Here is a 25,448-nt window from a genome sequence, read left to right as displayed (position 1 = left end):
AGGCAGATGTTAAGAGATGACTGCCCAACATATAGGTGGTCAAACTATATACAATTAATAATTTCTTGGCTAGAAATCAGGGGTTGACTTATATTTGAGTACAAACTATGCATGGGGAAATGCATGTTCATGTTCTGCAACATACCTTCAATCCCTCTATCTCCCACTAAATACAGACATACTACACTGCATGCACTGAAACAGGTATCTATATAAAGTAAGTAAACAGATAAATAAATAAGAAAGAAAATAAAAGGAACAGCAGCACAAATCCTGTTTTTACTAAATTTAAGCCAGTCCTATAAAATGAGACAAATTCATGAATATTGAATGTAATTCTTGATTCACCAGAATATTAATCATTGAAAAAATAAATAAATAAAATAAGTTATTTACTTTTTGATGGGGAGCCTTGGACCACCAGCCTTTCCATGTCCTCGGTGCGCTCAGTCAGCTTAATGCTTTCTTCCACAGCAAACAATTCATCTATCAGCTTAATGTGGCAATCTTCCATGGGGGAGGAATCTGCTCCAACAAACACTGTTGCCACCACTTTCTTCTCTGTCCTAGTGTTGATGACTTGTGTAACCTAAAGACAGTGACCAAAAATAAAAACAGAGATTGATAGCTATGTATAACTTAATGATTTCATAATCTTCAAAAGAAAAAAGCTAGAACATTGTGTGGTAAATGAAGAGGAAGCAAAAAAAAGTTTTTTTTCAATATTGTAAGAGCTCTCTTTTATGAAGAAACCTTTCACAAAACCCCCAAATAAATAATTACCATCCCACCAAGATATGACCATTAAGTACAACAGAGAGAGAGAGAGAGAGAGAGAGAGAGAGAGAGAGAGAGAGAGAGAGAGAGAGAGAGAGAGAGAGAGAGAGAGAGAGAGAGAGAGAGAGAGAGAGAGAGAGAGAGAGAGAGAGAGAGAGAGAGAGAGAGAGAGAGAGAGAGAGAGAGAGAGAGAGAGAGAGAGAGAGAGAGAGAGAGAGAGCTCCGACTTAGGCAGGATAGGCCAGTTTTACTGTGAGTATATGCATGACGCTGACAGTAGGTAAATGTCACTGATACTTGTCAAAGCAGTGTAAAACATGGGATGGTAGGAATTTAGGACTAAGCACAAAACTTAAGGATTTTGAGACTCAGATAGTGTGAAACTCCATGTGCTTATGCTCACTCCATCTTTTCTGTTGGGCTCCTCCAATCACAAACTCATATTTGTATCATGTCCTACTTCTTCAATCCCTCCTTAGGACCCTCTTAGGCAGAGGTGCCTCTAGGATTTTGCCTCTGTGGGGATTTTCCATGGAATAACTACTGCTTCCACGTCAGGGACCCATTTTTGGTCGCTGAGCACATAACACAATGGATTGTAACACAACTGATTGTGTTAAGCATGGAGACTCATTCTTCATTCTTTATCTCATTCTAAACCTTCCAAACCTTGGTTTAACTCAACCTGTTCTCATACTACACTCAGTGTCAGGGATTGTGACATAAATATTTCAGAGACCCATCACCAAGAACACAGATTGATCCTTTCTTTCAATTTTGTTACATGCCTTCTCTAAATCAATTTTGTTATATGCCTTCTCTAAATCCATAAAAGACTAAAATATATTTTTCCCTTTTGCTAAATATTTTCACAAATAATTACAAATAAGCAGCTAAAAGACCTGCAGCCTAGGAAAAAGCCTTTAAACAAGCAGTCCTAAAACAATTACTCACCTTGCAGTCAAACCAGTGGCCTCTCTCCTGAGGCTCTTCAAGGTTGTAGTTGGCCATGATCATGTCACCAGGCTTCAAGTCCTTCAAATGCAGTAAACGGTGAGCACGGGGACGAATGTGTTTCAGCAATAGCTCTGATGGAGGCTCTGGCTCACACCTATGAAATAACCCAATTTTACAGTTTGTTATGACATATAAGCTTGCAAATGTCAATCACATCAGAAGTTTTAAGCGTTATGAAGAGTATCAACTTCACCAATCCATTTTTTTTAATGCCTCTTTTTGAAAGTTCCTTAATGGATTAATGTTGCCAAAGGAGTGAATGTGATCACCAAACAAAGGTCACAGACTTTAGAAGTGGAAATGTTGCTCTTGATTTGGATCAACAAGTAGTTTGCCAGCAACAATAATTTCACTGGTTTTGTGTATGAGCTTGTGTGCAAAGTACTGTTGTAAAAGTCAGTCAGTCAGCAATCCACTGGTGTCCACAAATGGATTAATTAATTTTACATTAGTTACACAGTTACACAGATACACATGCCACAGCAGACCATGCAATCAATCAATGCAGGAGGCAGTAGGCACCTGTCAAAATGATAATTACTCCCAGTGAGGTCTAAAGCACTGGATCAGGGGATGTTGTGAACTTATCATTAAACACAGCTGTGACCTCACTGAATGTTTCCCTTTGTGTTTCACAACACAAAGTGGCAGTCACAGCCTGCCCTCTAAAGACAACTCTCTTCCTCCACACTAAACTACAAGCACCTAATAACATACACACCCTTCATTCAAAATTTCAAAATTATCACCGCGACTCCTACACCAGCCACGGAGTTCCCATCTGGGGAGGGGACCAAAAATGTCAATGACCCTAAGTGTCTTGACAACCACCTCAACTTTTTCTTCATAAATTTCTGCAACATTCGCAGTCTAAGATCTAATTTTCAATCTGTAGAACACCACCTCTCTTCTTCTAAACCTCATCTTCTTTTCCTCACTGAAACTCAGGTGTCTGAGGCAACTGACAGTAGCTCCTTTTCTGTTCCCTCCTATTTTCTCTATCCTCATTTTCAATCCAAAGCTGGATGTCACGTTTATGTGCACAACGACTCAATCTGCTCTCGTGCCCCTCTCTTGAATCTTCCAAGATTTCCACCATCTGGCTACAACTACAGTTACTCTCAAACTAAATTTATCTGTGCTGTACATCTCTCACCTAACTCCTCTGACTATAAGAAATTTTTTGATTACTTAACTTCCAAAGTGGAGCACATTCTGATTCTCTCCTCTTTTGCAGAGATCTCCATTCTTGGAGACTTCAATGTTCACTACCAGTTTTGTTTTTTGCTTTCATTTCCCTTCACTGACCATCCTGGTGAACTACCCTTCAACTTTGCTATCCTTCATGATAGAAAAGTTCTCCGTCTTGGAGATATGCCCAAAATTCTTGACCTTTTCCTGACCTCTAATCCTTCTGCTTATGCTGTAACCCTCTCTTCACCACTGGACTCCTCCGATCACAATCTCATATCTGTATCTTGTCCTATTGCTCCAATCCCACCTCAGGATCACCCTAAGCGAAGGTGCCTCTGGCTTTTTGCCTCTGCTAGTTGGGGGGACCTGAGGAGGTATTTTGCTGATTTTCCTTGGAATGACTACTGCTTACATGTTAGAGACCTGTCTTTGTGTGCCGAGTGCATATCAGAGGTGATAGTGTCTGGCATGGAGGCGTACATTCCTCACTCTCTTTCTCGACCTAAACCCTCCAAACCTTGGTTTAATACAGCTTGTTCTCATGCTATACATGACAAAAAGGTAGACCACAAAGGTACTTAAGCCTTCCATCACCAGAATCTCATGTACTTTATATTTCTGCCCGGAACCATGCCAACTCTGTTCTCCAACTATCCAAAAACTCCTTCATTAACAGAAAGTGTCAAAATCTTTCAAGATCTAACTGCCCTCATGACTTCTGGCATCTAACTAAAAATACCTCCAATAACTTTGTTTCTTCTTTCTCTCCTTTATTTCAACCAGATGGCACCACTGCTATCACATCTATCTCTGAAGCTGAACTCTTCACTCAAACCCTTGCTAAAAACTCTACCTTGGACAATTCAGGGCTTGTTCCTCCCTCTCCTCCACCCTCTGACTACTTCATGCTACCTGTTAAAATTCTCGCTGGCCTAAACTCTCGGAAGGCTTATGGACCTGATGGGGTCCCTCCTATTGTTCTCTGAAACTGTGCCTCTGTGCTTGCGCCTCACCTAGTCAAACTCTTTCAACTCTGTCAACATCTACCTTTCCTTCTTGCTGGAAGTTTGCCTACATTCAGCCTGTTCCTAAAAAGGATGACTGTTCTAATCCCTCAAACTACCATCCTATGGCTTTAATTTTCTGCCTATCTAAAGTTTCTGAATCTATCCTCAACAGGAGGATTCTTAAACATCTATCACTTCACAACTTTCTATCTGATCGCCAGTATGGGTTCCATCAAGGCTGCTCTACTGGTGATCTTCTGGCTTTCCTTACTGAGTCTTGGTCATCCTCTTTTAGAGATTTTTGGTGAAACTTTTGCTGTTGCCTTGGATATATCAAAAGCTTTTGATAGAGTCTGGCACAAAGCTTTGATTTCCAAACTATCCTCCTATGGCTTCTATCCTTATCTCTGTAACTTCATCTCAAGTGTCCTTTCTGACCATTCTATTGCAGCTGTGGTAGACGGTCACTGTTCTTTTCCTAAATCTATTAACAGTGGTGTTCCTCAGGGTTCAGTCCCGTCACCCACTCTCTTCTTATTATTCATCAATAACCTTCTAAACCAAACTTCTTGTCCTATCCACTTCTACGCTAATGATACCACCCTGCACTTTTCCACGTCTTTTAATAGATGTCCAACCCTTCAGGAAGCCACAGAATGCTTGACTTCTGATCTTTCTAAAATTTCTGATTGGGACAGAGAAAACTTGGTATTGTACAAAATGCCTCAAAAACTCAATTCCTCCATCTATCAACTAGACACAACCATCCAGACAACTATCCCCTCTTCTTCAATGACACTCAACTGTCCCCCTCTTCTACACTGAACATCCTCAGTCTGTCCTTTACTTAAAATCTGAACTGGAAACTTCACATCTCATCTCTAGCTAAAACAGCCTCTATGAAGTTAGGCGTTCTGCCAGTTTTTCTCAATGCCCCCAGCTGCTAACTCTGTACAAGGGCCTTATCCATCTATGTATGGAGTATGCTTCACATGTCTGTGGGGGGTTCCACTCATACTGCTCTTCTAGACGTGGTGAAATCAAAAGCTTTCCATCTCATCAACTCGTCTCCTCTAACTGACTGTCTTCAGCCTCTCTCTCATCGCCGCAATGTTGCATCTCTATCTGTCTTCTACCACTATTTTCATGCTAACTGCTCTTCTGATCTTGCTAACTGCATGCCTCCCCTCCTCCTGAGGCCTTGCTGCACAAGACTTTCTTCTTTCTCTCACCCCTATTCTGTCCACCTCTCTAAAGCAAGAGTTAACCAGTATTCTCAATCATTCATCCCTTTCTCTGATAAACTCTGGAACTCCCTACCTGCTTCTGTATTTCCACCTTTGTATGACTTGAATTCCTTCAAGAGCGAGGTTTCAGGACACTTATCCTTCAATTTTTGACTACCACTTTGGAGCCTTTTATGGAACTGGCATTTCAGTGGGCTTTTTTTTTTGTTTATTTTATTTTTGTTGCCCTTGGCCAGTGTCCCTCCTACATAAAAATATATATATATATATATATATATATATATATATATATATATATATATATATATATATATATATATATATATATATATATATATATATATATATATATATATATATATATATATATATATATATATATATATATATATATATATATATATATATATATAATAAATAAATAAATATATGGAGCAAATATTGGCAAATGGAATTCAATTTAAGTAAATATAAAGTAATGGAGTTTGGTAAGGGTAAGAAAAGAATACAATATCATTATGAGATGGATGGTATGAAGTTAAAGAAGTCAAAAGATAAAGTGGATTTGGGAGTAACAGCTACTGAGAATTTGACTCCGGATAGACACATTAATAAAATTACTAGAGAAATGACGAATTTGTTAAAAAGAGTAAGAATGGCATTCTCATATTTGGATGAAGGAATGAATGATAAAAAAAAAAGTTGATTTTCATGATAAGAGCAAGATGGGAATATGCAGCAGTGGTGTGGTCTCCTGATACAAAGAGATATATTATAAAATTAGAAAGAGTACAAAGAGCAGTCACAAAGATGGTTCCAGAATTGAGTGAGTCGACTTATGAAGAGAAATTTAAAATTTTGGAAATTCCTATCCTTGAAAATAGGAGAGAGAGAGAGAGAGAGAGAGAGAGAGAGAGAGAGAGAGAGAGAGAGAGAGAGAGAGAGAGAGAGAGAGAGAGAGAGAGAGAGAGAGAGAGAGAGAGAGAGAGAGAGAGAGAGAGAGAGAGAGAGAGAGAGAGAGAGAGAGAGAGATTTAATAAACATCTAAAGAATGATAAATGGTATGGAAAATGTGGACAAAGAATGTTTTATAAATTTAGACACACAATGTACAAGGGGACACAGTAAGAAGTTGAAGAAAGTTAACTGTAGAAGAGACATCAAGAAGTATAGTTTTCCTCACAGAAGTCTGAACAAATGGAATGAACTCAGTGAAGACATTGCCAATGCTGTAACTGTCCATGCTTTTAAGACCAAACTGGATAGTTATGGAGACAGAATACTATGAGATTACTCCCATCCCGTAAACCACAACTAGGTAAATACAACTAAATAAATACTCGTAGAACAGACTCATTCTCATATTCTTATTTTTTTTTTACACTGCCTGTTACACTTTGGATCATTAACATTCCTTTCCTCTCCTCCTCAGTTTAGTATTTTATTAATATATTCCAAGTTTATACCAAAAATATTCTCATGCACATCACTCACATGATCCTAGCTACAAGTGTTGTAGCTACCAGAAGAGCCTATGCATGCTGGCAGACAATCATGACACTGGCACCATTTTTAAACATGCCATATGCCTATACCTTTTGCAAATATGTTGAAGGATCAGATAACTTTTGGAATGGGGCTATTTTTTGTAAAAGTGCTGAAACATCAGGTTTTCCAAAACATTTGATGCAGAAAGATGGCACTTTTTCTGTGTGTATTAGCGCTGTGTGTGTGTGCTAATAAACACAGGGGCAACGGATTTGGATCCTAAACAACCCTGGATCCTTACTATTTAATTTGCTCTTAGAAATGGATTCTTACTTATAAAATGACAGTTATTACCCATCACCAATATTAATATTTTTTTGGCAATATATTAATTCCAATACAATCCAATATATTTTTAGCTGCCTATATTCTCTATCTTTTAAACATGCTGGGGCCATGTGATTAGTTCACTGTGTGCAACTGCAACTGGCACTACAATGTAGCAAGGTACCAGTATTGTGTGATTTTTCCCCTCTCGTCAAAATTGGTCCCAGTAAATACCTTTGTACATGGCCACTTCCTATAGAGAGGAACATGAAGAAATTTACTTGGTCCAGCATTCCCTCACCTATTTACAGTTCAGCACTTGCAGTTTCACATATTCATGCATATTTTTCCTAACCTAACTAATAGAGAGTTTTCAGAGCTGCCAGATGTCACCACCAGCTCAGTCTTTTGGCTTAAAGAGCTTGGATTATTCTTTTAATTATAAAAAATTACATGCTTTTTTCTGAGACTTGTAACAGTTACACATCAATACAATACTGGTATTCCTTATTCAACACAGTCCTGAACACAACATACTGTTCATTTGTGACTTCAAGAAGACTCATGTTTTTAACACACACTGATGTAATTATTAGGATCTCAGATAAGTTGAGAGAGAGGGAGAAAAATGTGGAAAAGTGCAAGATGGTATCATCAGCATAGGAGTGGATAGGAAAAGAAGTTTGGTTAAGAAGATGATTAATGAATAATAGGAAGAGTGGATGATGGGACAGAGCTCTTAGGAACACTACTTTTAATAGATACAGAAGAGTGACCATCTATGGTCAGAATGGTCAGAAAGGAAATTTGAGATAAGGTAACAGCGAGAAGGACAGAAGCTGTAGGAGGGTAGTTTGGGAATCAAAGCTTTGTGCCAGACTTTATCAAAAACTTTTGATATATCCAAGGCAACAGCAAAAGTTTTACCAAAATCTCTGAAGGAGGATGACCAAGACTCAATAAGGAAAGCCAGAAGAAGAAGAAGTAGAGCAGCCTTGATGGAACCCATACTGCCAATCAGATAGAAGGCTGTAAAGTGATAGATGTTTAAGAATCTTCCTGTTGAGGATAGATTCAAAAACTTTAGATAGGCAGGAAATTAAAGCAATAGGACAGTAGTTTGAGGGATTAGAACGGTCATCCTTTTTAGGAATAGGCTGAATGCAGACAAACTTCCAGCAAGAAGGAAAGGTAGATGTTGACAGACAGAGCTGAATGAATTTGACTAAGCAAGGTGGGAGCATGTTTAATCCTTTCCTTCCGGCGCTTAAATTATTTTCCCGTTTTGTATGACAGCTAAAAATGGTAAACCTAGAAATTGTCAGAAAATTGTTTGATTACTAATAATTATTTTCTCTTTGTTATTCTGAATACAATGATATACTTTGTAGCTCGATGTGACCTCTCAAAGTTGAGTTTATGCCTTATAAAGGATTCCTCCTCCTCCCACTGTGTGATCTGTCATCCAGAAACAGCCCGGAGAGCGATGACGCCACGCGCGCACACACACTCTCTCTCTCTCTCTCTCTCTCTCATCTTGGAGGGGAAATTGTACACTTCCAATGAGAGAGAGAGAGAGAGAGAGAGAGAGAGAGAGAGAGAGAGAGAGAGAGAGAGAGAGAGAGAGAGAGAGAGAGAGAGAGAGAGAGAGAGAGAGAGAGAGAGAGAGAGAGATTTCATCCCTTTTCATATCAAGTTTCAGGCAAATAACATTCTCTCTCTCTCTCTCTCTCTCTCTCTCTCTCTCTCTCTCTCTCTCTCTCTCTCTCTCTCTCTGACAAGTTACCTTCTACCATTTTATTATAAAATCGAAGATAATGAAAAAATTAACATGAAAGAATGATAGGTATCATCTCTCTGTTCTGATAAAACAGGTGGATCCTGTATATCATTTTCCGAGTCCTCACTAATGTCTTCGCTTTCTTCATCTTCACTGTCATTCACTGTCACTGTCTTCAAACTCAGAAGCACTGATAAATACATATGTTGTGTCCTGCTCCATGGTGAGTTATGATCTGAGATCCTTGGCTCTTATCAGGATGTCTCTTCACACTTATCATGGTGCTTTCCACCCGGCGAGTGCTTTCCACCCGGCGGGTCACTGGGGTTGCCAAGTGTTGCCCAGAGAAAGGGAAAATAGCTTAGTTACCGCTAAATTTCCAGAGCTAGTGACAACACTACATGTGGAAACATGCCAGACACTTCCACTCACACCATCTGACTCGAGAAACCACGCTTGGACCTCAAAACTGAGGCGCAAAAATTCTTGATTACCAGTATGATCGCCGTCGCTACAGACACATTTTTGCAATCGTATATATACGATTGCCGGAAGGAAAGGGTTAATAGAACAATAGGAGGGACCCCATCAGGTCTGTAAGCCTTCTGATGGTTTAAGCCAGCAAAAGCATAGAAAATATCACTGCAAAGGATCTTAATGGGTACCATAAAGTAGTCAGAGGGTGGAGGGGAGGGAGGAACAAGCCCTGAATCATCCAAGGTTGAGTTTTTAGCAAAGGTGTGAGTGAAGAGTTCAGTTTTAGAAGTAGATGAGAAAGCAGTGGTGCCATCAGGTTGAAATTTTTTTTTTTTTTTTTTTTTTTTTTATGTAGGAAGGATACTGGCCAAGGGCAACAAAAATCTAATAAAAAAAAAATGCCCACTGAAATGCCAGTCCCTTAAAAGGGTCAAAACAGTGGTCAAAAATTGGTGGATAAGTGTCTTGAAACCTCCCTCTTGAAGGAATTCAAGTCATAGGAAGGTGGAAATACAGAAGCAGGCAAGGAGTTCCAGAGTTTACCAGAGAAAGGGATGAATGATTGAGAATACTGGTTAACTCTTGCGTTAGAGAGGTGGACAGAATAGGAGTGAGAGAGAGAAGAAAGTCTTGTGCAGCGAGGCCGCGGAAGGAGGGGAGGCATGCAGTTAGCAAGATCAGAAGAGCAGTTAGCATGAAAATAGCGGTAGAAGACAGCTAGAGATGCAACATTGCGGCGGTGAGAGAGAGGCTGAAGACAGTCAGTTAGAGGAGAGGAGTTGATGAGACGAAAAGCTTTTGATTCCACCCTGTCTAGAACAGCAGTATGAGTGGAACCCCCCCAGACATGTGAAGCATACTCCATACATGGACGGATAAGGCCCTTGTACAGAGTTAGCAGCTGGGGGGGTGAGAAAAACTGGCGGAGACGTCTCAGAACACCTAACTTCATAGAAGCTGTTTTAGCTAGAGATGAGATGTGAAGTTTCCAGTTCAGATTATAAGTAAAGGACAGACCGAGGATGTTCAGTGTAGAAGAGGGGGACAGTTGAGTGTCACTGAAGAAGAGGGGATAGTTGTCTGGAAGATTGTGTCGAGTTGATAGATGGAGGAATTGAGTTTTTGAGGCATTGAACAATACCAAGTTTGCTCTGCCCCAATCAGAAATTTTAGAAAGATCAGAAGTCAGGCGTTCTGTGGCTTCCCTGCGTGATATGTTTACCTCCTGAAGGGTTGGACGTCTATGAAAAGACGTGGAAAAGTGCAGGGTGGTATCATCAGCATAGGAGTGGATAGGACAAGAAGTTTGGTTTAGAAGATCATTAATGAATAATAAGAAGAGAGTGGGTGACAGGACAGAACCCTGAGGAACACCACTGTTAATAGATTTAGGAGAAGAACAGTGACCGTCTACCACAGCAGCAATAGAACGGTCAGAAAGGAAACTTGAGATGAAGTTACAGAGAGAAGGATAGAAACCGTAGGAGGGTAGTTTGGAAATCAAAGCTTTGTGCCAGACTCTATCAAAGGCTTTTGATATGTCCAAGGCAACAGCAAAAGTTTCACCAAAGTCTCTAAAAGAGGATGACCAAGACTCAGTAAGGAAAGCCAGAAGATCACCAGTAGAGCGGCCTTGACGGAACCCATACTGGCGATCAGATAGAAGGTTGTGAAGTGATAGATGTTTAAGAATCTTCCTGTTGAGGATAGATTCCAAAACTTTAGATAAGCAGGAAATTAAAGCAATAGGACGGTAGTTTGAGGGATTAGAGCGGTCACCCTTTTTAGGAACAGGTTGAATGTAGGCAAACTTCCAGCAAGAAGGAAAGGTAGATGTTGACAGACAGAGCTGAAAGAGTTTCACTAGGCAAGGTGCAAGCACGGAGGCACAGTTTCGGAGAACAATAGGAGGGACCCCATCAGGTCCATAAGCCTTCCGAGGGTTTAGGCCAGCGAGGGCATGGAAAACATCATTACGAAGAATTTTAATACGAGGCATGAAGTAGTCAGAGGGTGGAGGAGAGGGAGGAACAAGCCCAGAATCGTCCAAGGTAGAGTTTTTAGCAAAGGTTTGAGCAAAGAGTTCAGCTTTAGAAATAGATGTGATAGCAGTGGTGCCATCTGGTTGAAGTAGAGGAGGGAAAGAAGAAGAAGCAAAGTTATTGGAGATATTTTTGGCTAGATGCCAGAAATCACGAGGGGAGTTAGATCTTGAAAGGTTTTGACATTTTCTGTTAATGAAGGAGTTTTTGGCTAGTTGGAGAACAGACTTGGCATGGTTCTGGGCAGAAATATAAAGTGCATGAGATTCTGGTGAAGGAAGGCTTAAGTACCTTTTGTGGGCCACCTCTCTATCATGTATAGCACGAGAACAAGCTGTGTTAAACCAAGGTTTAGAAGGTTTAGGACGAGAAAAAGAGTGAGGAATGTACGCCTCCATGCCAGACACTATCACCTCTGTTATGCGCTCAGCACACAAAGATGGGTCTCTGACACGGAAGCAGTAGTCATTCCAAGGAAAATCAGCAAAATACCGCCTCAGGTCCCCCCAACTAGCAGAGGCAAAACGCCAGAGGCACCTTCGCTTAGGGGGATCCTGAGGAGGGATTGGAGTGATAGGACAAGATAAAGATATGAGATTGTGATCGGAGGAGCCCAACGGAGAAGAAAGGGTGACAGCATAAGCAGAAGGATTAGAGGTCAGGAAAAGGTCAAGAATGTTGGGCGTATCTCCAAGACGGTCAGGAATACGAGTAGGGTGTTGCACCAATTGCTCTAGGTCATGGAGGATAGCAAAGTTGTAGGCTAGTTCACCAGGATGGTCAGTGAAGGGAGAGGAAAGCCAAAGCTGGTGGTGAACATTGAAGTCTCCAAGAATGGAGATCTCTACAAAAGGGAAGAGGGTCAGAATGTGCTCCACTTTGGAAGTTAAGTAGTCAAAGAATTTCTTATAGTCAGAGGAGTTAGGAGAGAGGTATACAGCACAGATAAATTTAGTATGAGAATGACTCTGTAGTCGTAGCCAGATGGTGGAAAACTCGGAAGATTCAAGAGCGTGGGCACGAGAGCAGGTTAAGTCATTGCGCACATAAACGCAGCATCCAGCTTTGGATCGAAAATGAGGATAGAGAAAGTAGGAGGGAACAGAAAAGGGGCTACTGTCAGTTGCCTCAGACACCTGAGTTTCAGTGAGGAAAAGAAGATGAGGTTTAGAAGAGGAGAGGTGGTGTTCTACAGATTGAAAATTAGATCTTAGACCGCGAATGTTGCAGAAGTTAAAGAAGAAAAAGTTGAGGGGGATGTCAAGACACTTAGTGAAGAAAAGATGAAGAAGCAAAGTTACAGGACATGTTTTGGTCTAGGTGCCAATAAGTCACAAGGGGACTTAGATCTTGAAAGATTTTGACACTATCAATGAAGGAGTTTTTGGCCAGTTGGAGAACAGACTTGGAATGATTCCAGGAAGAAATATAAAGTGCATAAGATTCAGTGATGGAAAGCTGAAGTACCTTTTGTGGATCACTTCTCTATCATGTATAGCATGAGAACAGGCTGTGTTAAGCCAAGGTTTGGAAGGTTTAGGTCAAGAGAGAGAGGAATGTACACCTCCATGCCAGACACTATCACCTCTGTTATGCACTCAGCACACAAGAGATGGGACTCAGTCACGAAAGCAACAGTCACTCCAAGGAAAATCAGCATATCTCCTCAGGTTCCCATAATTAGCAGATGCAAAATGCCAGAGGCACCTCTGCTTTGGGGGGATCCTGAGGAGGGACTGGAGCAATTAGAAACAATACATATATGAGACTGTGATTGGAGGAGCCCAACAATGAAGATATTGTGACAGCATAACAAGGATTAGAGGTTAGGAAAAGGTCAAGAATGTTGGGCATATCTCCAAGACGGTCAGGAATATGAGTAGGGTGTTGCACCAGTTGCTCTAGGTCATGGAAGATAGCAAAGTTAAAAGCTAGTTCACCAGGATGGTCAATGAAAGGAGAGAAAAGCCAAAGTTGGTGGTGAACAGTGAAGTCTCTAAGGATGGAGATCTCCAAAAAAGAGAAGAAAGTCAGAATGTGCTCCACTTTGGGAGTTAAGTAGTCAAAGAATTTGTTATAGTCAGAGGAGTTAGGTAAGAGATATACAGCACAGAAAAATTTAGTTTGTGGATGACTCTATAGATGTAGCCAGATGGTGAAAACTGAAGATTCAAAAGTGTGGACACAAGAGCAGGTTAAGTCATTGTGCACATAGATGCAACATTCAGCTTTGAATTGAAAATGAGGATAAAAAATATAGAATGGAACAGAAAAGGGATCTACTGTTGGTTGCCTCAGACACCTGTGTTTCATTAAAAAAAAAGGTGAGGTTTAGAAGAGGAGAGGTGGTGCTCTACAGATTGAAAATTAGATCTAAGGCTGCAAATATTGCAGAGCTTAATGAAGGAAAAGTTGAGGGGGGATGACAAGACACTTATAGGGTCAATACCAGAAGAGCAGTCCAACCTGGAGATGTTTATGGTTCCCTCCCCAGATGGGGATTTTGAAGCTGATGTAGGAATTGCCATTTTCAATTTAGAATTTTGAGTGAAGGGTGTCTGTGCAATTAGGTGCATGCAGTTTTGTGTGAAGGAAGACTTGTCTTTAGAGGGTAGGGTGTGATTAGCTCGTTGTTTTGAGAAACACATGGGGAATTGTTCAGTGAGGTCACAGCTGGGTTACTGATAAGTTCACATCATCCCCTAATCCAATGCTTTAGACCTCACTGGGAGTTATTATTGTTTCAGCAGGTGTCTAGTGCCTCCTCCTGTTAAATTGTTTCTTACTGTGTCAAAGTGAATTTTAGATGCACTTCATAAATGTGAGATGTATATTTCATGATTTAAACTATAAACATAAGTATATCATAGCATTGTAAGGGGTTTTCTTGTAATCATGAATTTTCACTGTTTGGAGAAGGCTTTAGAATGTAACCGCAAATAGTGGGAGAACACTGTATTTCATATAACTTAATGTATTATCAACACCTGCATGGAATCATTTTAGGAAACTACTATTGCTCTTTTGCCTGTGCAAATTGTTACGACAAAAATAAAGAAAGCAAAAGTAATAATGCTCTGTTGCCTGTGCAAATTGTTGGAGCAAAATTAAGAAAACAAAAGTAATAACAGTACCAAAACATGCTCTATGAGTGTAAAAGTCCTTCTACCAAGTCCTGTATTATTATTATTATTATTATTATTATTATTATTATTATTATTATTATTAATATTATTATCATTATTATTATTATTATTATAATTATTATTATTATTACTGCTATTATTATTATTATTATTTTATTTTTTTATGCCAAGGGGCAAAAAAAAAAAAAAAAGAAAGAAAAGAAAAAGAAAAAGAAAAAGAAAAAGAAAAAAAAAGAAAAGAAAGGCCCATTAAGATGCTGTTCCCCAAATAGGGTTCAAAGCAGTAGTCAAAAATTGAAGGATAAATGTCTTGAAACCTCCCTCTTGAAAGAATTTAGGTCATAGGAAGGTGGAAATACAGAGGCAGGCTGGGAATTCTAGACTTTACAAGAGAAAGGGATGAATGATTGAGAATACTGGTTAACTCTTCCATTGGAGAGGTGAACAAAATAGTGGTGAGAAAGAAGAAGGATTTAGATTATACACATGAGTATGGAGCTATACAGACAAATTACTAATGCTCCATCTGTGAAATATGCTTTAACAGAAACGAAGAAAACCTGGAAGCAATTTCAGCAGTAGGAGTTTTTCTGCATTACCAGTCCATTCAAGAGGTCCTGTATTGTGTATGTGTGTGTATTTACCTAGTTGTATTGTACAGGGCACAAGCCAAAACTCATTTTGTACCTCCATAACCATATTTATCCAGTTGCTCTTTAAACATGTGTACACTGTTTGCTGCAATCATTTCTTCCTTCAAATAATTTCAGATTTCAATAGTTCGATACAGGAAGTTGTATTTTTTTATGTCACTTGAATATCCAATCTTTATTTTCTTCCCATGCCCCCTTATCCATCTCTCTTCCTCCTCTATTTGTGGTACCAAGTCATTTCTGTCTATTCTTTTTATAATGTTTACTAATTTGTACATTGTTATCAGGTCTCCTCTCTCTTTTCTCTCTTGTAGTGCTGGTAATCCCATCTCTTCAAGTCTTTTTTCATAGCTTAAGTCATTCAATTCTGGTACCATCTTTGTCGCTATCCTCTTTATTCTTTCCAGTTTCTGTATATCTTTTTTCTATGTAGAGCCCAAACTACTGTTGTGCATTCCAATTTAGGATGTATCATGCTTATAATTTTCTTTATTTAAATAGTTAAACACCACCCTAATTCTTGTTAACAAGCTGTATATAAAGCGGAATATCCTGTTTATGTGTCTTTCAGGTTAAAATGTGTCCCGAGTCATTAATCTCAAATCTTTTTCTTCATTATTTTCATTATTATTTCTCCTCCCATTTTGTAATCTCATGAAGATCTCTTTTTACTATTTCTTATTTCCAGCACATGGCATTTTCTGGCATGAAATTCTTGTTTCCATCTTTGGTTCCATGCATGTACGAGTATCTTGTCAATTTCCTTTTGCAGCTCCTTGCAGTCATTTTCATCCTTTATTACCGTGGTCCCCCCTCATTGTTGGTATTAGGGAACAGTATCCACTGTGATGAGCAAAAATCAACGATATTATTTCATTCCCCCCCCTAAAGAAACCCAGAAATTAAATTTCAACATCTTGCAACCTCTTAAAAAGATCTGTATTGGCCAGTAACATTAATGTAGTGTGTTATACTGTACAACTGTACAGGATACAGTAGTGGTTCTCAACTGGGGGAGGGGGGGGCAAAGACACTCTCAATGGGGAGTATGGACACTCTCACAGGTAGGGGGCGCGAGCATAGGACAGGAGGGAAAAAAATCACGGAAAATCACACTCACTAACTGTTAGTACACTGGAAATACAACTATCTATCTATCTATCTATCTATCTATCTATCTATGGTGGCATAGTTGGGGAGGGCGTTGAGTAGGTGGTGCAGGGAGGAGGGGGGCCCCAAATGTAACGAACCAGGTTTGGGGAGCCCAGCTTGCAAAAGATTGAAAACCCCTGGTAAAAAATACAAACTCAAGATCAAAATCAAAGATCGTGAATGAATGGTAACAAGAGGAGGCAGAGTGGGAGCTGAATGGGATGTCAGAAAATGGAAGAATGAGATAGACAAAGAAGTGAAATGTGTGGGATTGAATGAATGGAAGAATGAAATGGAAAGAAAGAAGACCCTTGAATGGTACAAGGAAAAAGAGGCCCTGAGGTATGAAAGGTGGTATGATGGAAGCCTGGGCGGTGATCTTCTCTTCCGAGCGAGGGCACAGTGTATGGATGTGAATGCAAGGAGTTACAGGTGGTCTGAGTCCCGCAGCAAAGTGTGCCAGATGTGTGACATGGGAGAGGATGAGACGGTGGAACATGTGGTGCTGGAGTGTGTGAAGTATGCCAGAGACAGGTATGAGATGATGCAAGTGATACGGACTGAGTTAGGGCATGATAGGAATGAAAGAGTGGAGAAGACAGGAAAGGAATGGATGGTGTTGTTGCTGGGACTGTGTAGAGAGGCAAATGAAAGGATGATAGAGGCGGCGAAAGAGTTTCTGGAGAGAATGTGGCGTGCCAGGTGTATGAACAATCAGGATAGAGGATGCTGTTCGTTTCTCTTTTTTTTTTCCCCCTTCTACAGGAGTTGCCGACCCAAAGGCCTGGCTCAGGAGTGATCCTGTGCCACCTGTACCATCAAGATCAAGATCAAGGACAACAATCACAATGATGGGCTGAGTACAGGAGTGTGTGTATACATGATGATGGCTGTGGCTAGAATGGGGCAGTGGGCCAGTGGGGCTGTGCGCAAGTCTAATGTATGGAAGGGCAGTGTGGGTCTGTAGAAAGTGAGGGGAGCGTGGTTGATGCTCTGCTCTGTGCCAAAAAAGTCCAAAACCGATAACCACATAAAAATAGGGGCTGCATTGATGGAACCAGCGATCATCGGGCTCCAATGTTTTTTCATTATTTTTGCATTATCAGTGAGCTGTGGCTAGAATGAGGTAGTGGGCCAGTGGTGCAGTGCACAAGTCTGATGTATGGAAAGGTAGTGCAGGTCTGCGGAAAGTGAGGGGATCGCAAAAGGGAGCATTCTGGAGAGAGAGAGAGAAAAAAAAAAAAAAGCCAATAAACACATAAAAATGGGGGCTGCATTGATGGAACCAGTGATGACTGGGCTCCACTGTATTTTCACTATTTCTGCATTATCAGTGAACAGGTTTATATAACTATTTAAATCCTCTGTCATATCATTTACATATTTGAAACATAATAGGTGTCAACACAAATCCTTGGGGTACCTCACCTATCACTTTGCACCAACTTGAATTAGTGTCTCTGATAACTGTTCTCATTTCTCTTCCTTCTAAATAATCATTCATCCATTTCAATGTTGCTCCCTTTAGTACTCTTCCATTCTCTTAAACATAAGGCTTTGTATATTGGCACTAAGCTCTTTTCCTTCTTTCAATGATCTGTTGATTATATCCCATATGGGTTCTTCCATTTGTTCTCTGCACTTTTAATATCCATCCATTTACTTGATCTGGTCCCGTAGCTCTTCTAACATCCAGCAATTTCTTGATTTCTTTTCTCTTTACTCATACATATCAACTGTATTCTCTCATTCTGTGATACCACTTTTGGTGCCACAAAATTGGTTTCCTTTGTAAACACATATTGAAAAATCTCATTCACTATTTCACTTATCTCCTCAGTAGTTTCACAAAATTTTCCTTCCCTTTTTAACTTGTTTATGCCATCCTTGTGTTGCATTTTCCCATTTATGTATCTGTAGAAGAGTTCAGGCTCTTCCTTGCATTTTCTTATTATGTCACTTTCAAAATTTCTTTCTTCTTCTCTTCTTATTGTACCATATTCATTCCTTGCATTTCTGTATTCTTCTCTAGCATTTCCATTGCCTCATAATTTTCTTCAACACCCTGTCCTTTTTTTTTTATTTATTTATTTATTTTTCTTTTTATTTCTACATACCTGAGATCATATCATTCATGCTTCGCAATTTTCACTTCATATCTTGGCAGAAACTGTTGCACCCCCTCTCTATAATTGCTCAAAAATACCTCATATTTTTCTTGCAGTATTTCACTTTCAAGTAGCTTTCCAGTTAATTTTTACATAAAATTTATGAAAATGTAAATTTTGCCTTAGCATAGTCCCATCTCCCATTTTTGTACTGAAATATAAAATGCATGAGATTCAGATAATGGAAGGCTCAAGTACCTTTTGTAAGCCACCTCTCTATCATGCATGAGAAGAGAGCAGGCTGAATTAAACAATGGTTTGGAAGGTTTAGGGTGAGAGAGAGTGAAGAATGTACTTCTCCATGCCAGACCATATCACCTCTGTTATGCACTCAGCAGACAAGAGACGGGTCCCTGACGTAGAAGCAGTAGTTATTCCAACGAAAATTGGAATAATACCTCAGATCCTCATAATTAGTAGAGGTAAAATGCCAGAGGCACCTCCAATTTAGGGAATCCTGAGGAGGAAGACAGAGTGAAGATAGAGTGAGATGAAGATAGAGTGACAACATAAACAGAAGGGTTTGAGATTAGGAAAAGGTCAAGAATGGCGGGCATATCTCTAAGATGGTCACATATGCAAGCAGGGTGTTGTACTAGTTGTAAAGTTAAAGGCCAGTTCACCAGGTTGGTCAATGAAGGGAGAGGAGAGCCGAAGCTGGTGGTGAAAATTGAGGTCTCCAAGAATACAGATCTCTGCAAAAGGGAAGATTGTCAGGATGTGCTTCACTTTGGAAGTTAAATAGTCAAAAATATTTCTTTTTATAGTCAGAGGAGTTTGGTGAGAGGTATACAGCACAGACAAATTTAATTTGAGAGTGACTGCAGTTATACTCAGATAGTAGAAAATTCAGATGCAAGAGCATGGGAATGAGAGCAAGTTAGGTCATTGTGCACGCAGACACATCCAGCTTTGGACTGAAAATGAGGATAAAAAAAAGTAGGAGGGAACAGAAAACAGCTATTGTCAGTTGCCTCAAACACCTGTGTTCCAGTGAAGAAAAGAAGATGAGGTTTAGTAGAGGAGAGGTAGTGTTCCAGATTGAAAATTAGATCTAAGGCTATAAATGTTGCAGAAACTAATGAAGCAAAAGTTGAGGGGAGTGTCAAGACACTTAAGGACGACACCAGAAGAGTAGTCTAACCTAAGAACATCTGTGGTCCTCTTCCCAGATGGGGACCCCAAGCCTAGTGTAGGGGTAGCCATGTTAAATTTTTAAGTGTGAGTGAAGGGTGTGCTTATATTATGTGTATGTAGAATCGTATGAAGGAACAGAGCTGTCTTGAGAGGTTCTGCCCCCTAGTAGGAGGAGTAGACACCTGCCGAAACGGTAATTACTCCCAGTGAGGTCTAAAGCACTGTTCAGGGGGTGCTGTGAACTTATCATTAAACCCAGCTGTGACCTCACTGAACATTTCCCTTTGTGTCTCACAACACAAGGGGGCAGTCACAGCCTGCCCTCTAAAGACAACTCTCTTCCTCCACACAAAACTACAAGCACCTAATAACACACACACCCTTCACTCAAAAATTTTAAAATCATCATGGCGACTCCTACACCAGCCTCGGAGTCCCCATCTGGGGAGGGGACCATAAATGTCCCCAGGTCGGACTGCCTTTCTGTCGACAACCCTAAGTGTCTTGACACCCCGCTCAACTTTTTCTTCATTAACTTCTGCAACATTCGCGATCTAAGATCTAATTTTCAATCTGTAGAACACCACCTCTCCTCTTCTAAACCTCATCTTCTTTTCCTCACTGAAACTCAGGTGTCTGAGGCAACTGACAGTAGCCCCTTTTCTGTTCCCTCCTACTTTCTCTATCCTCATTTTCGATCCAAAGCTGGATGCTGCGTTTATGTGCGCAATGACTTAACCTGCTCTTGTGCCCACGCTCTTGAATCTTCCGAGTTTTCCACCATCTGGCTACGACTACAGAGTCACTCTCATACTAAATTTATCTATGCTGTATACCTCTCACCTAACTCCTCTGACTATAAGAAATTCTTTGACTACTTAACTTCCAAAGTGGAGCACATTCTGACCCTCTTCCCTTTTGCAGAGATCTCCATTCTTGGAGACTTCAATGTTCACCACCAGCTTCGGCTTTCCTCTCCCTTCACTGACCATCCTGGTGAACTAGCCTACAACTTTGCTATCCTCCATGACCTACAGCAATTGGTGCAACACCCTACTCGTATTCCTGACCGTCTTGGAGATATGCCCAACATTCTTGACCTTTTCCTGACCTCTAATCCTTCTGCTTATGCTGTCACCCTTTCTTCTCTGTTGGGCTCCTCCGATCACAATCTCGTATCTTTATCTTGTCCTATCACTCCAATCCCGCCTCAGGATCCCCCTAAGCGAAGGTGCCTCTGGCATTTTGCCTCTGCAAGTTGGGGGGACCTGAGGAGGTATTTTGCTGATTTTCCTTGGAATAACTACTGCTTCCGTGTCAGAGACCCGTCTTTGTGTGCTGAGCGCATAACAGAGGTCATGGTATCTGGCATGGAGGCTTACATTCCTCACTCTTTTTCTCGTTCTAAACCTTCTAAACCTTGGTTTAACACAGCTTGTTCTCTTGCTATACATAATAGAGAGGTGGCCCACAAAAGGTACTTAAGCCTTCCATCACCAGAATCTCATGCACTTTATATTTCTGTCCGGAACCATGCCAAGTCTGTTCTCCAACTAGCCAAAAACTCCTTCATTAACAGAAAATGTCAAAACCTTTCAAGATCTAACTCCCCTCGTGATTTCTGGCATCTAGCCAAAAATATCTCCAATAACTTTGCTTCTTCTTCTTTCCTTCCTCTATTTCAACCTGATGGCACCACTGCTATCACATCTATTTCTAAAGCTGAACTCTGCTCAAACCTTTGCTAAAAACTCTACCTTGGACGATTCTGGTCTTGTTCCTCCCTCTCCTCCACCCTCTGACTACTTCATGCCACCTATTAAAATTCTTCGCAATGATGTTTTCCATGGCCTCGCTGGCCTAAACCCTCGGAAGGCTTATGGACCTGATGGGATCCCTCCTATTGTTCTCCGAAACTGTGCCTCCATGCTTGCACCTTGCTTAGTCAAACTCTTTCAGCTCTGTCTGTCAACATCTACCTTTCCTTCTTGCTGGAAGTTTGCCTACATTCAACCTGTTCCTAAAAAGGGTGACCATTCTAATCCCTCAAACTACTGTCCTATTGCATTAATTTCCTGCCTATCTAAAGTTTTTGAATCTATCCTCAACAGGAAGATTCTTGAACATCTATCACTTCACAACCTTCTGTCTGATCGCCAGTATGGGTTCCGTCAAGGCCGCTCTACTGGTAATCTTCTGGCTTTCCTTACTGAGTCTTGGTCATCCTCTTTTAGAGATTTTGGTGAAACTTTTGCTGTTGCCTTGGACATATCAAAAGCTTTTGATAGAGTCTGGCACAAAGCTTTGATTTCCAAACTACCCTCCTACGGTTTCTATCCTTCTCTCTGTAACTTCATCTCAAGTTTCCTTTCTGACCGTTCTATTGCTGCTGTGGTAGACAGTCAATGTTCTTCTCCTAAATCTATTAACAGTGGTGTTCCTCAGGGTTCTGTCCTGTCACCCACTCTCTTCTTATTATTCATTAATGATATTCTAAACCAAACTTTTTGTCCTATCCACTCCTACGCTGATGATACCACCCTGCACTTTTCCACATCTTTTCATAGAAGTCCAACCCTTCACGAGGTAAACATATCACGCAGGGAAGCCACGGAACGCCTGACTTCTGATCTTTCTAAAATTTCTGATTGGGGCAGAGCAAACTTGGTATTGTTCAATGCCTCAAAAACTCAATTCCTCCATCTATCAACTCGACACAACCTTCCAGACAACTATCCCCTCTTCCTCAATGACACTCAACTGTCCCCCTCTTCTACACTGAACATCCTCGGTCTGTCCTTTACTTATAATCTGAACTGGAAACTTCACATCTCATCTCTAGCTAAAACAGATTCTATGAAGTTAGGTGTTCTGAGACGTCTCTGCCAGTTTTTCTCACCCCCCCAGCTGCTAACTCTGTACAGGGGCCTTATCCGTCCATGTATGGAGTATGCTTCACATGTCTGGGGGGGTTCCACTCATACTGCTCTTCTAGACAGGGTGGAATCAAAAGCTTTTCGTCTCATCAACTCCTCTTCTATAACTGACTGTCTTCAGCCTCTCTCTCACCTCCGCAATGTTGCATATCTAGCTGTCTTCTACTGCTATTTTCATGCAAACTGCTCTTCTGATCTTGCTAACTGCATGCCTCCCCTCCTTCCGCGGCCTCGCTGCACAAGACTTTCTTCTTTCTCTCACCCCTATTCTGCCCACCTCTGTAACGCAAGAGTTAACCAGTATTCTCAATCATTCATCCCTTTCTCTGGTAAACTCTGGAACTCCCTGCCTCCTTCTGTATTTCCACCTTCCTATGACTTGAATTCCTTCAAGAGGGAGGTTTCAAGGCACTTATTCATCAATTTTTGACCACTGCTTTGACCCTTTTATGGGACTGGTATTTCAGTGGGCATTTTTTTTATTAGATTTTTGTTGCCCTTGGCCAGTGTCCTTCCTACATAAAAAAAAAAAAAAAGTGATGTGAGACACAAAGGGAAATGTTCAGTGAAGTCACAGCTGTGTCGCTAATTGATTACAAAGCACCCCTAAACCAAAGCTTGAGACCTCAATGGGAGTAATTATCATTTCAGCAAGTGTTTACTGCCTCCTCCATTGCAGATGTTGAATGGATTGGAAGTTATTAGACCATTATATTTTGGAATAAATGTCAAAAATGTGTAAAACTATAAGAATCTCCTTAGTAACACTAAACCAATTAAAAGAAACAAAAATTACTTAAACTTATCATCCCAATTTGCAGATTAGAGGGAATACTTACCTCTCATCCACAAAATGATACAAGAAGCCATCATCCCCATCTAAGGACTCCTTAATGTTGGGGTTGGGTACTATCTTAACTATCTTCCCCTCCCACCAAGTGCCATCATATAGGGACTTCCCATCCACCAAGTCACCCACTCTGTAGTATTCACTCTCCTTTATAATCACTGGTTCCTGGCTAGTCTGTTGAAAGTGGATACTTATTACCATCATTATACAGTGGTTATTAATGCTTAGTCAGTCATCAACATCATTCACCTCATTCAATGTCCTTACTTCCCATTATGGAATTGGGACAGTTTATGTGTCTTCTTCAGATTTTGCAATCACTGGTATTTTCTCTGATGTTCATCATTTTCATAAAAAAGATATTTTCAAGGCATAAGAACTAGAAAGCTTAAGATTTTAATTACACAATGAGTGTTCGAAAAGTAGCAGTGTGACCCAAATAGTAAGTATGACTGCTGAATGAACAGTATGGTAATGACTGATTAAGTGAGTTTATGTGTGGTTTCTTGGTTTTTGAGGGAAAGGGTATGAATATGCTAGTTTCAGGAATCTACACATCTATCAAATGTTACAGAGAACATGAAAGCAGAAGGGCTGTGAACTGTTTATATACTGTACAGGCTAGATGGATTATCAAAAGGTCTGAAAAAAAAAAATAAATAAATAAGTGAATATTAGAAAATGCATTGTGGTGAAGATTACTGAGTATCTTTGTATTTACTTATGGCTGGGGCAGGGATATGTGATGGTTAACTGATTGTGATCAGTTAACTGATTACCTATTTATGAATAGTGTGGTAAAAGAGGTGAATGCAAGTATGTTGGATAGAGTTTCAACTTCATGAAAGGCAATGGTAGAGAAAGGAGTTTGAATCAGGTGCCAGAAAAAATCAAGGGAATTGACAGTGGATGAGGATAAAAATAAGGTAATTAATATTTAGAGTAACTTGACAAGTTGTTGAAAGTAGTTATGAATAGAAAGTTGCTTAAGAAAGTAAACTGTTACACATATCATCAATTGAATAGTGTTGTAAATGGATATATCACTGTAGAGATGAACTTTAAAATAAATGAAGCAAAAAAGAAGTGGGGAGGAATGTATAATGCATTAAGATATAGACTCCTTAGAATTAATACAAAGAAAAGCCAATATGGGAACTGTATTGTGATGTTTTCTACAACACACACACAAAAAAAATGTTATTGTTCAATTCAGAAAAAAAAAGAAGTGATAAGATAAGTAATGTGTCAAGATTAATAATCTAATCTGTGTACTTTTCTCACCTGGGAATTCTCCTTGCCCTCCAAAATCTTTTTGGAGACTGCTGGTTTTATAGTGGTATTGATGTTGGTCTCCGACAACACTGGTTTCACCATCAGCTGGATAACATCATTGACGTTGATGTTGTAGTCGAACATACTATAGCCATCTTCCATCTGTCAGGATTATAGTTTTATGTTACACCTCTAGTACCTAACCAAAGTAGATAAACTGCAATCTGTATGTAACTGATAATTTGATATTACTGTCATTACTTTGATAATATCTCCTAAGACTCCAACAGCTTACTTACTGTGTAAAGCTCTCATTCATGTGCAAGATGAAATCAAAATGTCCTAATCAAGTCTCCATCCCTCCACAATTGTATCGGGCAATTTTTATATACTACATTATCTCATCTAAATCATTCTCTTGCCATTGCAACATAAAAAATATGGTGATGTGATAGCTCAGCCATTTAATGACAGATTGCACACCAAATTATCAAAACAAGACTTACAAGTGAGAGATATCACATGCATCTTTTTTTACATCTGGGCCTTTTCATCCCTTTAGGACTTTTTTTTTTTTTTTACCTCCAAGGCAATTAAATGTAATCCCAACCTCTCTAAAGAAACTGTTACCCACTGTTGAAAATTTTACAAAATTTTATTTAGAAGCTATTCAACAGCACAGCTGACTGATACTTTCTAGAGGTGTGGAGCAAAGCTTTAGGGTTGGGCATGAAACATCATCAGGAAGACTATATTATGAAAAGAAAGAACATAA

General features: G+C 40.0%; 1 protein-coding gene across 2 annotated transcripts in view; it reads right to left on the bottom strand.

The window, feature by feature from the left end:
* LOC135104963 (E3 ubiquitin-protein ligase UHRF1-like) overlaps positions 1-25,448 on the bottom strand; it is a 195,803-nt gene that overhangs the window by 121,969 nt on the left and 48,386 nt on the right. For both annotated transcript variants that reach the window (XM_064012792.1, XM_064012793.1), the window contains exons 2-5: positions 24,683-24,835; positions 23,388-23,572; positions 1,732-1,888; positions 397-589 (exon numbers count right to left, since the gene is read on the bottom strand). In XM_064012792.1, the coding sequence (XP_063868862.1) occupies positions 397-589; positions 1,732-1,888; positions 23,388-23,572; positions 24,683-24,835 (688 nt within the window). The remainder of the gene's footprint in view (positions 1-396; positions 590-1,731; positions 1,889-23,387; positions 23,573-24,682; positions 24,836-25,448) is intronic.

Source organism: Scylla paramamosain, chromosome 11 (genome assembly GCF_035594125.1).
Source record: "Scylla paramamosain isolate STU-SP2022 chromosome 11, ASM3559412v1, whole genome shotgun sequence".
In the NCBI taxonomy this organism is placed as follows: Eukaryota; Metazoa; Arthropoda; class Malacostraca; order Decapoda; family Portunidae; genus Scylla; species Scylla paramamosain.
Note: the sequence above shows the minus strand (reverse complement) of the source record. Positions and strands in the feature narration are given on the sequence as shown.